Here is a 15,257-nt window from a genome sequence, read left to right on the forward strand (position 1 = left end):
TGTTAGTAGTACTGTGTCTTCAATGTTAGTAGTACTGTGTCTTCAATGTTAGTAGTACTGTGTCTTCAATGTTAGTAGTACTCTGTTTTCAATGTTAGTAGTACTCTGTCTTCAATGTTAGTAGTACTGTGTCTTCAATGTTAGTAGCACTGTGTCTTCAATGTTAGTAGTACTGTGTCTTCAATGTTAGTAGTACTGTGTCTTCAATGTTAGTAGTACTGTGTCTTCAATGTTAGTAGTACTGTGTCTTCAATGTTAGTAGTACTGTGTCTTCAATGTTAGTAAGTACACTGTCTTCAATGTTAGTAAGTACACTGTCTTCAATGTTAGTAAGTACTCTGTCTTCAATGTTACTAAGTACTCTGTCTTCAATGTTACTAAGTACTCTGTCTTCAATGTTACTAAGTACTCTGTCTTCAATGTTACTAAGTACTCTGTCTTCAATGTTAGTAAGTACTCTGTCTTCAATGTTAGTAGTACTCTGTCTTCAATGTTAGTAAGTACTCTGTCTTCAATGTTAGTAAGTACTCTGTCTTCAATGTTGGTAGTACTCTGTCTTCAATGTTAGTATTACTGTCTCTTCAATGTTAGTAGTACTGTGTCTTCAAGGTCTTTCTGGCTCCACTGCTCCATTGGTCCATTTCTTTATATCTCCCTGTTGCCTCTAAGGATTTAGATATCACTGAAACCCTCTGGGTGAGAAAGCATTGTCTGTCTCTAGCTCCTTTGTGTTCTTTGTCAATCTCCCGCTGTATGTGTCTCTCATCCACTGTCTCACTGTTCCTCAAGTCTGTATCTCTCCTATTTCCATTTCTGTAGTATTAGCTCATGATCTGCAGTTTTTTTTCTTCTGACTCGCCCTCTCCCCAACCGTCCCTCTCTCCTCCCCCTCTCCTTCACTTTCTCCTTTTCTCTCGTGGAGATAAGTGGGCCAGGTTAGTGGGTTAGCAATGAACACCTGTTCAATACTGTGCGTTTTGGATCAGTCTAACCAGGAGAGAGAGACTGACAGAGATAAGAAGAGTCAGAGTTCATCTTAATTACGCATCTCAAGCTCCATCATCGATGTTGAACAGGAATGTGTTTAATAGTTAATCAGGCATTGGGGGAATGTTGCTTTAATATATCACTGATTGTGGTCACACCCTCAATATGTATGTGGGTAAGTGTGAACTTAATAACAATGTGTTTTTGTCAGACGCCATATAAGATGTTTATTGACTAAGCCTCCAGTAAGAGAGTGCTAGGGATAGCGGTGAAAAGAAAAAGAGTGAGTGCGCACAAGGGAGACAGTAGCCATGGAGATGTAAGAGGATTGGGAGAGTCCGTTTTGGAGAAAGAGCTTGGACAGCCATGGGATCTATTGAATGGAGTTTGTACTCTCTTCATCTCTATAGAATGTATTTCATAGAGGGTCTCATAAGATTTTCTATCCCGCATGATTGCAAGTTCTCTCCTTTCAGTGCATTAACAAAAGACTTCATTCTGCCGTGGCCTGAGTAGAACTGATTGGAATTAAATTGAAATTGTCTGTTCCTCCTTGATCTTGTCACTGACCTCTACCCTCCTGTAGGCCAATGAAAACAGCCTCCTGAGTGCGCAGCTGAAAGGCTTCCCCCTGTTCCTCCACTCCAACCTGGGCCTGAAAGATTGCGTGGTCAACCCCAAGTCCCCCCTCCTCCTCATCACGCGGTCCGGTCAGCCACTCCCAGGCTCGCTGCCCGGCGACGACTGGACCGTGTTCCAGTCCAACCACTCCACCTACGAGCCCGTCCTCCTTGCCAAGACCCAGTCCGCCGAGAGTGTCCCCTCGCTGGGTACGGCAGCCGCGCTGCTCCCATCCGTGGTTCAGGACCTGGGGCTCCACGACGGCATCCAGAGGGTCCTGTTTGGGAATAATCTCAGTTTCTGGCTGCACAAGCTGGTGTTTGTGGACGCGGTGGGCTTCCTCACGGGAAAGAGGCTGTCCCTCTCGATGGAGCGCCACCTACTGGTCGATATAGATGACATCTTTGTGGGAAAGGAGGGCACCAGGATGAAAGTAGAGGATGTCAAGGTGATAGGTTAAAGGAATAGAAATGCTCATTTACAATGTCTCCGAGTCCTTTAAGTCTGTTGCATAATACTGTGCGTTTTAATGACACATTAGCTTGGTAATTGGGATTGGTAGATCAGACAAGGGGCATCTCGTCATTCCTAATATAATAAGCTCTCCTCTCCATCCACCCCTTTTCTGCATTTATCTCAGTAGGCGATTGAGTTGACAGACTGCAGCAATGTTCCTATAGGGACACATACTCTGTCAGGAACCCTAGCCATGAATATTTCACTACACACAAAATAGAAGAACCTTTTTGTTTTTTGTCCCATCAGAGTTATACTGCCTCCTCTAATGTGCAAGGATGGAAAAGTAGAAAACTAGGAGAAGTATATCAAGGTTTCCTTTCTCTCTTGGCATCGAAACAGTGGGGTGTTGAAAGTGAATCACTCTGACAAGGCAAGAGAGACCGAGAAAGGCGGGGGAGGCGGGGGAGGGAGTGAAGGAGAGAGAGAGCGAGAGAGAGATAGTGAATTAATACGCAGGATGGAGATCAAACTAAACAAACACTCATTTAATATGGAGATCATATGAAACCTACTCTCATATCAGAGGAGCAAGTATCACACGGAATGGAGGACAGAAAGTAGGCTACCGAGGGTGGAGAGTGTGTGTGTGTGTGTGTGTGTTCTCGCTCATCCTCCCTGTCTTCTCTGTTTCAGGCCCTGCTAGAGACCCAGAGAGACTTGCGTAAACATGTTCCAGACTTCACCTTCAACCTGGGCTTCTCCGGGAAGTTCTTCCACGCAGGTTAGACCAGAGGACAAACCCTTACCGGCACTCACACCAGGATCACTGAACACAGTCCACACCTTGATGATGCGGCATTCCCGAAAAGCCGCATTTGTCTTAATGACATTTCACATATTCATTCCTGGTATCTTTTTTTTTCTCTCTCCCTCTTTCGACGCCGTTCTCCTTGCGGACCCTGGTTTCTAACCCGTCGCTGCCCGCCTTTGGACAACCTCTACATTGTTCCTCCTGTTCTGTCCGTGCCGGGCCTCCCCATCTCCCCCCCCCTCCCCCGTGTCCCCAGGATCAGACGAGGAGGACTTGGGTGATGACTTGCTCCTCTCCTATGTCAAGGAGTTCTGGTGGTTCCCTCACATGTGGAGCCACATGCAACCCCACCTCTTCCACAACCAATCAGTGCTGGCCGAGCAGATGCTACTCAACAAGAGGTTTGCTGTGGTGAGTCTTTCCGATTGGAGGCCAGCGGCGCGCCTCGCTTGGCCGACGTTAGCCAAACACGGCCAGCGCTGCGCGTTGGTTGGGGGGGGGGGGGGGGGGGGGGGGGCGCTGGCTGTGTTGGGCGAGCTCGCTTTAGCATTTCAAACAGGGGACTGACACTGCGAGTGCTGAAGCTGTGAGTGAGACATCACTTTGTCCCGTAATGAGTTACTCTTCAGATTACGTCCGTCTGAATCCTGACTGTGGCTTTAGGCGAGTTGCCTTACTCACAGCTCCGGTAACTTTTTCTCTCTCTCCCATTCTTTATTCCTTTCTCCCTTCCTCTCCCTGTGCCTCTATCCTTCTTCCTCCTTCTCGTCCTTCCAGGAGCATGGTATTCCCACTGACATGGGCTATGCGGTCGCCCCCCACCACTCCGGGGTGTACCCGGTCCACCTGCAGCTGTACGACGCCTGGAAGAAGGTGTGGGGAATCAGGGTGACGAGCACGGAGGAGTACCCCCACCTCAAACCGGCCCGCTTCAGACGAGGATTCATACATAGTGGCATCAGCGTGAGTACAGCTCTCACACCACCGAGAGTTTCACCCCCCCCCTCCCCCCGCCCTCTGTTTCCAACTCTCTCTCTTAAATATCTCCCCCTTCCCCCTCGTCATTTGAGTTTACAACTTTACAAGTTCACCCCTTGACCTTCTGAGTTTGCAGACCTTAAGGTGCGTAATTGGTTTAAACAACGTTGCTGTCACCTAGACTCTTCCATCCATCTTCCCCTCCTCTCCCCCCATCGTCAGAGCTTTGTAACCCTCCCCATCTCTCCACTTCTCCCTCATTCTTTTCTCTCTGTACCCTCTCCTGTCAGCACCCCTCCATCTCTTCTCTTCCATTTCCTCCCCTGAGATGCGGAGAACAGTAGGATGGTTTTATTTATATCACCGTGGCAACACTGGCTTTCATACTGAAACTGTAATAAGGGGTGTGTTCATGAATTCCAGTTCAATCTACCCCGAGTTACCGGGAATCTGGGTGGAGGGTGTGCGACGAGTGAGGGAATGACAATCGGTCTATCACCCAGCTCTTACGACAGTTGAAAAAAGGGCTGAGTTGTTGAAGGCAACACAGTTAGTCATTAATACACTTGAGAGAGAAAACGGTGAAACCAGCTCTGTTCTCTCATCTTTCGGAGAGTAAGTGTGAGGTCAACGTTACTCCTCTGCCAAAGTGTCCAGAATAAAATATGGATCACCTGACAAGGCTCTGAATTACGAACAGTCCAGATTGGACTCTGACAACTTAAAGTGAATTTACGAAGCCAGCTCTGCGTCTGTCCTCAGTCTTTCAGCTTCCACTGCTCCCTCTCTCAGTCAATTGCAACTCAGAAGGAACTTTTTAGTTTTCTGCCTTGTCAGATCTGACTGCTTCTCTTCGGTATATTGACTTGGGTGCAGAAGACATTCAGCACGTTCTTGCTTGACCTTGAGTCATACATTGGTACGCTCAGTACACTCTCCCTTTTTAAAGCAGTAGGAGGTGTCACGCTTGGTGTCACGCCTCCGAGCTGCATTTCTGGAGTTCCCATGACACCCAATTTATAAATGTCTGTAGCGAAGCCAAACTGCGCTCTACAAACATGTAGTTTTCACAGAGGAACGACGGATCACCATTTATTTATTTTTACAATGTAGAGGTTTTTAATGCTTATAATCCTCCATATATCCTAACTTTAGAATTCATTCATAAAATATAATATAAATGTGGTCCTCAACCCTCCTGGACACTTGTCTTCCGCATGGCGTGGGAACGTCCGGTTCGGCGATGGCGTGCTGCCTGCAGTTTGTCCTCTCCTGCTGTCTGCAACTCCTTCTCTGTCACCCTGTCTTTTCTGAAGCAGCGGAGTTCTCCGTTTGTTTTGAAGGCAGTCAGTTCAGGAAGTGATAAAACATTATTTTTTGGGGGGGAGGGGCATAAATAGCTTATCCTTTTCAGTTCATTAAGCAGTCATTAAAAATAGATCTCCCATTTTAATAATTGAATGGAATTTGAGTTTACTTCCCGAATTGACTGCCTTCCATTTGAATTGAGCACGATGCTGGTGAGAAGCAGCTGTCAGAGTGGTCCAGTTGTCTCTGCTCTGCTTATACAAATAGAATACATTGATATTCAGATCCCCAGACACCCACTTCAGCTGTATTTCCATGAATTTCCATATAGACTTCAAGTGGATAAGAGGTTTGCTTTCCCAAATGAGAATAATAATATGAAGACTATTGAAAGCCAAAGTGTTTATTGCCCGGGGTTTTGGATGTTTTGCATTGAATAGATCAGTGGTGCTGACTAATCTTCATCAGGGTGTGTGTGTGTGTGTGTGTTTGTGTGTGTGATAGCCTGGTTTCACTAGAAGTGTGAAGACCAGAATGAGTACTCACAAACATAGTAAAAGTTGACAATTCAGTCCCCACAAGAAAGAACTTACACCTACAGTTGGGGTTTAGTGTTAGAATTAAATATTGCTATTTTGGGTTTAGGCATTGCCGGTTATGGTTGTGTATCATTTTGGTTATTGAGGTTAAATTTAAGGTTGGGTTTAAGGTAAAGGTCAGATTTAGGGCTAGGAAAAATGATTTCTAGATCAGAGTTACGACTCAGGTCCCCACAAGGATTAGAAGACATGTGCATGTATGTGTGTGTTTTTGTGTTTCATTAACTTCTAATTGTGTGTGTGTTTTCAGGAGTGTCACTGACTTCTAGTTGTGTGTGTGTTTTCAGGAGTGTCAATGACTTCTAATTGTGTGTGTGTTTTCAGGTGTGTGTCACTGACTTCTAATTGTGTGTGTGTTTTCAGGTGTGTGTAACTGACTTCTAATTGTGTGTGTGTTTTCAGGAGTGTCACTGACTTCTAATTGTGTGTGTGTTTTCAGGTGTGTGTCACTGACTTCTAATTGTGTGTGTGTTTTCAGGAGTGTCACTGACTTCTAATTGTGTGTGTGTTTTCAGGTGTGTGTCACTGACTTCTAATTGTGTGTGTGTTTTCAGGAGTGTCACTGACTTCTAATTGTGTGTGTGTTTTCAGGAGTGTCACTGACTTCTAATTATGTGTGTGTTTTCAGGTGTGTGTCACTGACTTCTAATTGTGTGTGTGTTTTCAGGAGTGTCACTGACTTCTAATTGTGTGTGTGTTTTCAGGAGTGTGTCACTGACTTCTAATTGTGTGTGTGTTTTCAGGTGTGTGTCACTGACTTCTAATTGTGTGTGTGTTTTCAGGAGTGTCATTGACTTCTAATTGTGTGTGTGTTTTCAGGAGTGTGTCACTGACTTCTAATTGTGTGTGTGTTTTCAGGTGTGTGTCATTAACTTCTAATTGTGTGTGTGTTTTCAGGTGTGTGTCACTGACTTCTAATTGTGTGTGTGTTTTCAGGTGTGTGTCATTGACTTCTAATTGTGTGTGTGTGTGTGTTTTCAGGAGTGTGTCACTGACTTCTAATTGTGTGTGTGTTTTCAGGTGTTGCCCAGGCAGACATGTGGGCTGTTTACACACACCATCTTCTATAAGGAATACCCAGGCAGTCCCATTGAACTGGACAAGCTCATTAACGGGGGAGAGCTGTTCCTCACTGTCCTACTGAACCCTGTAAGTTAACAGACACACCGAGATCAATTGAGACAGACAGACACATACAGGAAGACAGACTGGCAGACTGACAGTCTGAGACCGATAGACACAGGCAGACAGACAGACAGGCCGACAGAGACCAACAGACACATACAGGAAGACCTGCTGACAGACCAACCATCCTCACCATGTACACTCCAGCTAAGCATTCCCATCTCTCTCCACTTTTCCCTTTCTCCTCATCCCAGATCAGTATCTTCATGACCCACCTGTCTAACTACGGTAACGACCGCCTGGGTCTGTACACCTTTAAAACCCTGGTGGCCTTCCTCCAGACCTGGACCAATCTGAGGCTTCAGACCCTGCCTCCTATCCAGCTGGCCCAAAAATACTTCAGCCTCTTCCCGAACGAGAGAGACCCGCTCTGGCAGGTCAGTGTGCGGAAGAGCGCTTTAAAGTCATTGTTTATGTGATGGTTGGGGTCCATTGGATGTCACTCTAAAAACATATAAAATTCCAATACAGCTTTTGTTGTAAGTGGATATGTATTAGTCGAACCCATTACATAAGTTTTACTGTTTTGGGTGGATTTTTGCCCTCTGCATCCTGTACAATCTAAAGCCACGTGCTGTGTTTGTGTTCAAAGGGCATCTCCATTGATCATTCCATTGTAGCTGCATGTCCTTTGGATCTCGTTCTGTATACATGGATTGTTCAGGCTTCATTAAGCAACTCAATAATGTGAAAATTACTAATGAACTCTGTAAACCCTGGCTCTATAGGATCCCTGCGAGGACAAAAGGCACAAGGACATCTGGTCAAAGGAGAAAACATGTGACCGTTTCCCCAAGCTGCTTGTCGTCGGGCCTCAGAAGACAGGTGCGAGAGACAGGAGCATCACCTAGAGCCACACATTAAGAATGTTTGGCCTGGTTTTCCAACGGCTGCCATGTTACTGTCTCCGCATTTGGCTGATGGAGCAGTCCTAGAGCCCCTCTGACCGTTCCCAGTGACACGCCGTAAATAAGCAAAAAAGAGCAGCAGAATTTAAATTGTTTTCATTTATTTTTTACTAGTGTGCTGAATAATGTGTATCCAATCCTATACTGTGTAGTGAAGTAATCTAATTGCAAACCTGTTTTCACTGAACATCTTCCTGCGTTTTGAAAAATTATGTGAAATAAAGAGCACAACCCGAAGGCATGAATAATCACTTAGCAACTACTATGGAAGAGAGAGTGTCTCTGAGAATGTTCACCCGCTGTGTCACTCTGGCGCCACCTAGTGTGCATCAACAAAATGATTCAGTTTACATTCTCCCTTCCAGTGGGCTGGTGAAAATATGTGTGCTATACAGTAGGGAATAGAGTGCCATTTGAGAATAAGTCTTGATTTCTCCTCACTTCTGATACATCTCCCGTCCTTGTGTATGTAGTTATCACATCGACAGAGAGTGAAAGTTCCTGAGGTTTTTATCCCTTTGGCCTGTAGGAGTTAGGTTCCTGTCAGCAGCGATGGTGTGTGATCAGTGTAACACATTCTCAGTACAGAACAGATTAACAGGAATTGGTCTGTCACAGACGGTTGACTGATTCTCACTTCTCCTCAAAGACAGTGAGGTCTATGCCAAATACACACCATTAGAGACACTTGATTAGATAAGGATTTCTCACGGCTGAAGCAGGTGCTTCAAATGTGTGTTTGTCAATGCCTGAAAATACATCAAATCTACCCCCATCTCTCTCTCTTTTTCTTCATCCCCCACAATACAGGTTCTACAGCCCTCTATCTGTTCCTCAGTATGCATCCTGACCTGACTAGTAACTACCCCAGCAAGGAAACCTTTGAGGAGATCCAGTTCTTCAATGGCCACAACTACCACAGAGGCATTGACTGGTATGATTTCCGCAGAGAAAGAGTTCTGTTCTCGCTGTACACAATGAGTATTCACATGCCAGAGTATTAGGAAATTAATGTAAAGATGGTTCTGCATTCAATCAAATGTATTTATAAAGCCCTTTTTACATCAGCAAATGTCACAAAGTGCTTTCACAAAACACCTGGCCTTAAACCCCAAGGAGCAAACAACAGTAGTGTTGAATTTCAGTGGCTAGGAAAAACTCCCTAAGAATGCCAACATTTAGGAAGAAACCTAGAGAGGACCCAGGCTCAGAGGGGTGACCAGTCCTCTTCTGGCTGTGCCAGGTGAACATATTAAGATTACAATTATAATAATGAATAAATAGGTGTGGGCTGAGTCTAGAGTCTATTTAAACCTAGTCCAGGTTGGATGCATGACCTGATGGACAAGGACAGGGACAACACAGGGGAGGGGGAGGTGTCAGCACAGTGGCAGCTGAAATCGTCAGGCATCGTCTCGATCTGCAACACAACCAGGAGGACTCTGGACAGGGACAGCAATGGGTCCCCCAAGCCAGGTACTCAGCAGATGTGGGCCAGGACCTCATGCCCTACTAAGTTCAAAACGGGAGGAGACTGGGAAAATTCAGAAAATGCATTCCTCATATCAACAAGGATTTATAGTCGAGAAGGAAAACTTAGTGGAGAAGGAGAACTGACCCTACTCCCCCAGCACAATAATATAGCAGCGTAAGATCTTGGGACTGAGAGAGGGGGGTCCGGCGACACTGTGGCCCTATCTGGGGGAGGCCTCGGACAGGGCCCAACAGGCAGGAAATCAATCCACCCACATTGCCAAGCATCAACCAAAGGGACACCCACCAACCGCAACCACCCTGAATGAGGGCTGAGTATTGCCAGCAGAATATAGCCCAATTGCACAAGTGCGCAACAGAGAGACAACAACAAGCCAGTGACTCCGCCCCCGAGAGGCTTTGGAGGGAGGGCATCCCAGTGGCGATGAGAGCCCACTTGGCAAGACAGCAAGGGTGGACAGTATCAAGCCTTTCTGGTCATCTTCACGCCCCTGGGCCAGGCTACACCTAATTATAGACCATGCTGTAGAGATGAGTCTTTAGTAGACACTTCACTGAGTTTGCCTTTCTAACCTTATTTGGCAAATCGTTCCAAAGTAGTGGAGCTCTATGAGAAAAGGTCCTGCCTCCGGCTGTCTGTTTAGAGATTCTAGGTACAATTAAAAGGCCTGCATCTTGCGATCTTAGGTTACGTGTAGGTATGTATGGCTGGATCATTTCAGCGAGGTAAGTAGGAGCAAGTCCATGTAATGATTTATAGGTTAACAATAAAACCTTAAAATCAGCCCTAACCCTAACAGGCAGCCAGTGTAAGGACGCCAGGACAGGAGTAATGTGTTCAAATGTTTTTGTCCGAGTTAGGATTCTAGCAGCTGTGTGCAGCACTAATTGAAGTTTATTTATTGATTTGTCAGAGTAACCAGAAAGTAGAGCATTGCAGTAATCTAGTCTAGAAGTAACAAAAGCATGGATTAATTGTTCTGCATCAGTTTTTGATAAAGAGTTTCAGAGTTTTGGCAATGTTTCGAAGATGAGAGTAAGCAACTCTTGAGACATATTTTATATGTTCATCAAAGGAGAGGTCAGGGTCAAGGGTACCGCCAAGGTTTCTTACAGTTTTTTGGGATACGACCATGCAGCCGTCGAGGTTCACAGTGAGATCTGCTAACAACGCTCTTTGTTTCTTGGGTCCTAAAACGAGCATTTCAATTTTTCTTGAGTTTAAAAGCAAGACATTTTCTGTCATCCACTTCCTAATATCTGAAACGCATGCAAGCTAATTTTGGGGCTTCTTCATGCTATATTGAAATATATAACTGTGTTTCCTCAGCTTAACAATGAAAGTTGACATTGTGATTCCGGGATTACATCACCCAGATGCAGCATATATTGTGAGAACAATAATGGGCCCAGAACCGAGCCTTGAGGAACACCAAAACATACCTTTGACTTGTCAGAGGATATGCCATCCACACTAACAAACTGATATCTTTCAGATAAATAAGATTTAAACCAGGCTAGAACATGTCCACGTAGCCCAATATGGGTATCCAGTCTCTCTAAGAGAAGGGAGTGATCAATAGTGTCAAAAGCAGAACTAAGATGAACAAGCAACAGAACGGATGTGGAACCTTTGTCTGAGGCCATTAGAAGGTCATTTGTTACCGTCTCAGTACTATGATGGAGTCTGAAACCGGACTGGAGCATAGCATAAATGTTATTTGTCTTGAGAAAGTCATTCAGTTGTTGGGAAAACAATAATTCTAAGATTTTTGAGAGGAACGGGAGGTTCGATATTGACCTAGAATATTGGCCTATAAATGTCGGGATCCAGATTCGATTTATTTATAAGAGGCTTAATTTCCGCTATTTTTAGTGAGTTTGGTATACATCTGGAGGAAAGGGAGCCATTTATTATGTTCAACATTGGCTGACCTAGCACAGGAAATAGCTCCTTAAGTAATTTTGTTGGAATCAGATCTAGCTGACAATTTGTGGGTTTAGAACTCATTACAAATTTTGTGAATGTGTCTGCAGACAATGAACATGTCAAAAGGGATGTGGTCTGTGTACCTCCAGTGAAACCTTTAGTCACCCCAAAAACAATGGACACCCTTGATAAAGATGTATTTTACACTAATACAATTGCTCAGAAAACACTTAGAATTAAGTAATATTTTTGCATCTGTAAATATTACATATTAAATATTACGCATTAATATATTAAATATTTTAATATATTAAACATAACATTTTTCATCTAAAATTAAAGCTGTTAAAATGATTAAAACCCTTTGTTAAGGGTTCCAGTAATTTTATAGGTAACTTTATTTTGTCTTTTGGTAAACACTTAGGTACATGGAGTACTTCCCCCTGCCCTCCAACACCAGCTCAGAATACTACTTTGAGAAGAGTGCCAACTACTTTGACTCTGAGGTGGCAGCTGAACGTGTGGCTGCCCTCCTGCCCAAGGCCAAGATCATCACCATCCTCATCAACCCTGCTGACCGCGCCTACTCCTGGTACCAGGTCTGTACAACCTGCCCGTTCTAACCCAATGCCACGTTCTAACCCTATGCCAATATACTGATCCTTCCATAAGCAGTCATGGTACCTAGACAGTTATACCTCACCTGATACCATCTAGTGCAGAGCGCCTACTGTACCCACTTCACCATCCCATCTCCCTACAGCACCAGCGCGCCCATGAAGACCCAGTGGCTCTGAAGTATTCCTTCTATGACGTAATCACGGCTACCCATGATGCCCCAGTGAAACTGCGCATGCTCCAGAACCGCTGCCTGGTGCCGGGCTGGTACGCCATCCACATTGAGCGCTGGCTCAACCACTACCACTCCAGCCAGATCCTGATTCTGGATGGACAGCAGCTAAAAACGGAGCCGGCCTCAGTCATGGACAAGATCCAGAAGTTTATGGGCCTGGTCAACACAGTCAACTACCACAAGATTCTAGCGTGAGTCACTTCAGCAGCATAAAGCTGATCACTTCCCTAGACATTTACCTCAGTGTACCAGGAAGTGCCGTGGCTCAGATGTTTCTACTGTACTGTGCATTTTCGACACTGTATTTCTTCACAGATCAACATGTAATGTGTTTTCTGCAGGTTTGACCCCAGGAAAGGCTTCTGGTGCCAGTTGCTGGAGGGGGGGAAGACCAAGTGTTTGGGGAAGAGCAAAGGGCGAAGATACCCTGATATGGAGACCGAGGTAAGATTGGCCATTAAAGTTGCCACTTAATTAACATTCACTGCATGGTTGTTAAATTCCTCAAGGATTCTTTTGCATGTAACTTTAGAAGTGGTTTATAGCATGAATTGAATCTTGGTTGTGTTTGTAATGGTAATTTCATCGCCCTTACATGTCCCTACCCCTCGTGGTCTCTCATTTTCTCTCTCTTTCTCTCTCACTCTCCTGCAGTCCCAGTCGTTCCTCAGGCAACATTACAGGGATCACAATATAGAGCTGTCTAAGCTACTGTACAGGATAGGCCAGCCCCTTCCCAGCTGGCTCAGAGAGGAACTGGTCCGTACCAGCTAGCAGAACCAGCAGAGGATATCATCTCAGCGGACTGTAACACAGCTAACCCCACAGAGAACACCACACGGAGGAGCATGATCTTACCCATAGGAGGGGTAAAAACTCTCCCTTGACGGGGTTCAGAAGGGTGGGTGATCTGATCACCTGCCAGAATGGAGATTAGGAGAACGCGACGGCCTCTCCTCTCTATGGGCTCCTCAAGAGAGAAATGGGTGTGGTGGAGGAGGAAAGGAGAGTAAGGAATGTGACTTAGGAGTGGGCTTTGACTTTGCAATCGCTTGTAGCCTAGGCCCTAAGTTCCTTCCCATGAAACACCATCACCCTCACTAGGAACGCTTTAGGAAAACGCCCCCCCCCCCCCAGCCCGGACTGCACCAACTCTTAGGGGGTGGAGGGGGGGGCAAAGGTGCAGCTACGGGAAGAACGGAATTGGGACACGGTTGTGTTCAACCCTCATCCCGTCTCTGTTCGGTCGTCCCATGCCTTCCTCACATGGAATTGAACCATACTCTCGGGGAAGAAGAGGACTGCACAGATCCAGTTGTTAAAGGCTGGGAGGTAATGAACAGTGGTGGTGGCTTTCATCAGCCTAGTTTATCCCCAACCACTGACACAGTCAAACATCTGCCCTCTGATGAATTCATGAACTAGATGACATACAGCAGAGATTAGTACTTGAACGGTGGCATTAGTTAATACCTGTGGTTGTCAAATTACCATGGGGGGTGTGTGTGTGTGTGTGTTGACACACGCTACAGGTTGTATGTAGTCCTATTCACTAGGCCTTTGTAGAAACTAGACATTAACGCATTTACCAGTGCCAGGACAGAATCTTCACCACTACATGACATGGCCTATTTATGGTTCTTATTTTTTTTTGTAAGATTACTTTATGTTACTATTTGTGATTGGGAGTTCACAGCACAGGGATTGCCAGGCCAGGCGGGCTGCACATGTTTGAAAGCACAATATGCAAAGCGGTGCTGTTCCAAACGTGCGCTACTTGTGACCGGCGCTGCACTGATCCGGGTCGAAAGTAACGTATTGCGCGGGGAAACGGCTGCTGTTTGGGACTCTGCAAAATACACACAGGTGGGCTGAAAGCACAGTCATATCACAGGTACCACACCATGTGAAGTCGGACATAAGCTATGTTAATGTAGCCTGGGTACCAGTCTGCTCCTGCTAACATTCCACTCCTTGGCGTGACAGAGTGCGGTAAGTGGAATATTAGCACAAAACGAGTTCTGGATTTAAGGCCAACGCTAATGCACTCATTGTCAAATAGTCTCCTGTAATGTGAGATAGAGAATGAGAAAACACACTTGTATTACTGATGATGTGTTTCAAAGCTGTGTATATTTGAGTCCTTTTTTATTTGTTTTAGCAGTTATTCTTTGCATTTCTGAGTTGCATCAGGGAGACTAAAAGATGCACATTGAACACACTCATTGGATGAGCCTAAATAGAGTTCCTCAGATTTGGGTCACTTGGTATTACTGTTGCAAGCATAGATAACAAAAAGCTGCTCTTACTGTCTGTAATAGTTTAGTACAATTTCAGGCAAAATAAAAATGCACATGCTGTTTTTCCCTTTCCTGTTTCTGTAATATAATGTTATAGACATAAATTATTGAATGTGATTGAGGTGACATTCTTTCAACCCAGTTACAATGCAGAGAGGTATTTATTGGGACAGAATTAGCCAGGTAGTATTGAAATGTCACTACAACATAACATAGTGCCATCCATTAAGAACCCAACAGATCTTCCTGTCTGTTTTCTTGTATGGCCCCTTCCCCATCCAGTCCCTCTCATCTGCCCTTACACTGCCAACTCTCATACAGAACTTCCTGCTTTCTCTGAGATGATTGTTGAATATCCTACTATAACGACCCATAATAACAGCAATGATGGTACTAATGTCCTGGATTGTACGATAAAGACTTGTAATTGTGGGCAATCATTTTTATAATGTAACTAATATTGTCGGTGCTTTTTAATTTGCAAATAAAACACCACTGTATTTTTATCTTTTCGTTAAGCTTGCTCGTCTTTCACCTACCAATCTCTTTCTCTAAATCTCTAAATCCAAGTGTTCTTTTCAGAGAAGTACACTTCCATTTGAAAAGGAGAAGTCGATGAGCTGTTTTGGTATTTGCGATGACAGGGATAAGATTTCTGTGTTGTGTGTATGTGGAAATCAACAATGCGGAAACTAAAACTAGAGAGGAACCATTTTAAGTTGACGGCGTAGCTCATAACACTTTCAGTTTTCAAGTATTGGTGCTATGTTTTCATTTGCAGCTGTGCATTACATCATAGAGTATTATTACGGACATTAAGCTCT

The 15,257-nt window shown here is 44.8% G+C and overlaps 1 protein-coding gene across 1 annotated transcript in view; it reads left to right on the forward strand.

Annotated features, from left to right (window-relative positions):
- The window catches only part of ndst1a (N-deacetylase/N-sulfotransferase (heparan glucosaminyl) 1a), a 16,117-nt gene extending 1,614 nt beyond the window's left edge, over window positions 1-14,503 (forward strand). The window contains 12 exon segments of the mRNA XM_013133538.4: window positions 1,574-2,056; window positions 2,761-2,848; window positions 3,135-3,289; window positions 3,656-3,841; window positions 6,784-6,912; window positions 7,143-7,325; window positions 7,677-7,773; window positions 8,667-8,790; window positions 11,705-11,879; window positions 12,044-12,324; window positions 12,475-12,577; window positions 12,788-14,503. Coding sequence (XP_012988992.2) covers window positions 1,574-2,056; window positions 2,761-2,848; window positions 3,135-3,289; window positions 3,656-3,841; window positions 6,784-6,912; window positions 7,143-7,325; window positions 7,677-7,773; window positions 8,667-8,790; window positions 11,705-11,879; window positions 12,044-12,324; window positions 12,475-12,577; window positions 12,788-12,907 — 2,124 coding nt within the window. The 3' untranslated portion in view covers window positions 12,908-14,503.
- Window positions 14,504-15,257: the final 754 nt, after the last annotated feature.

This window comes from Esox lucius, chromosome 4 (assembly GCF_011004845.1).
Source record: "Esox lucius isolate fEsoLuc1 chromosome 4, fEsoLuc1.pri, whole genome shotgun sequence".
Classification (NCBI taxonomy): domain Eukaryota; kingdom Metazoa; phylum Chordata; class Actinopteri; order Esociformes; family Esocidae; genus Esox; species Esox lucius.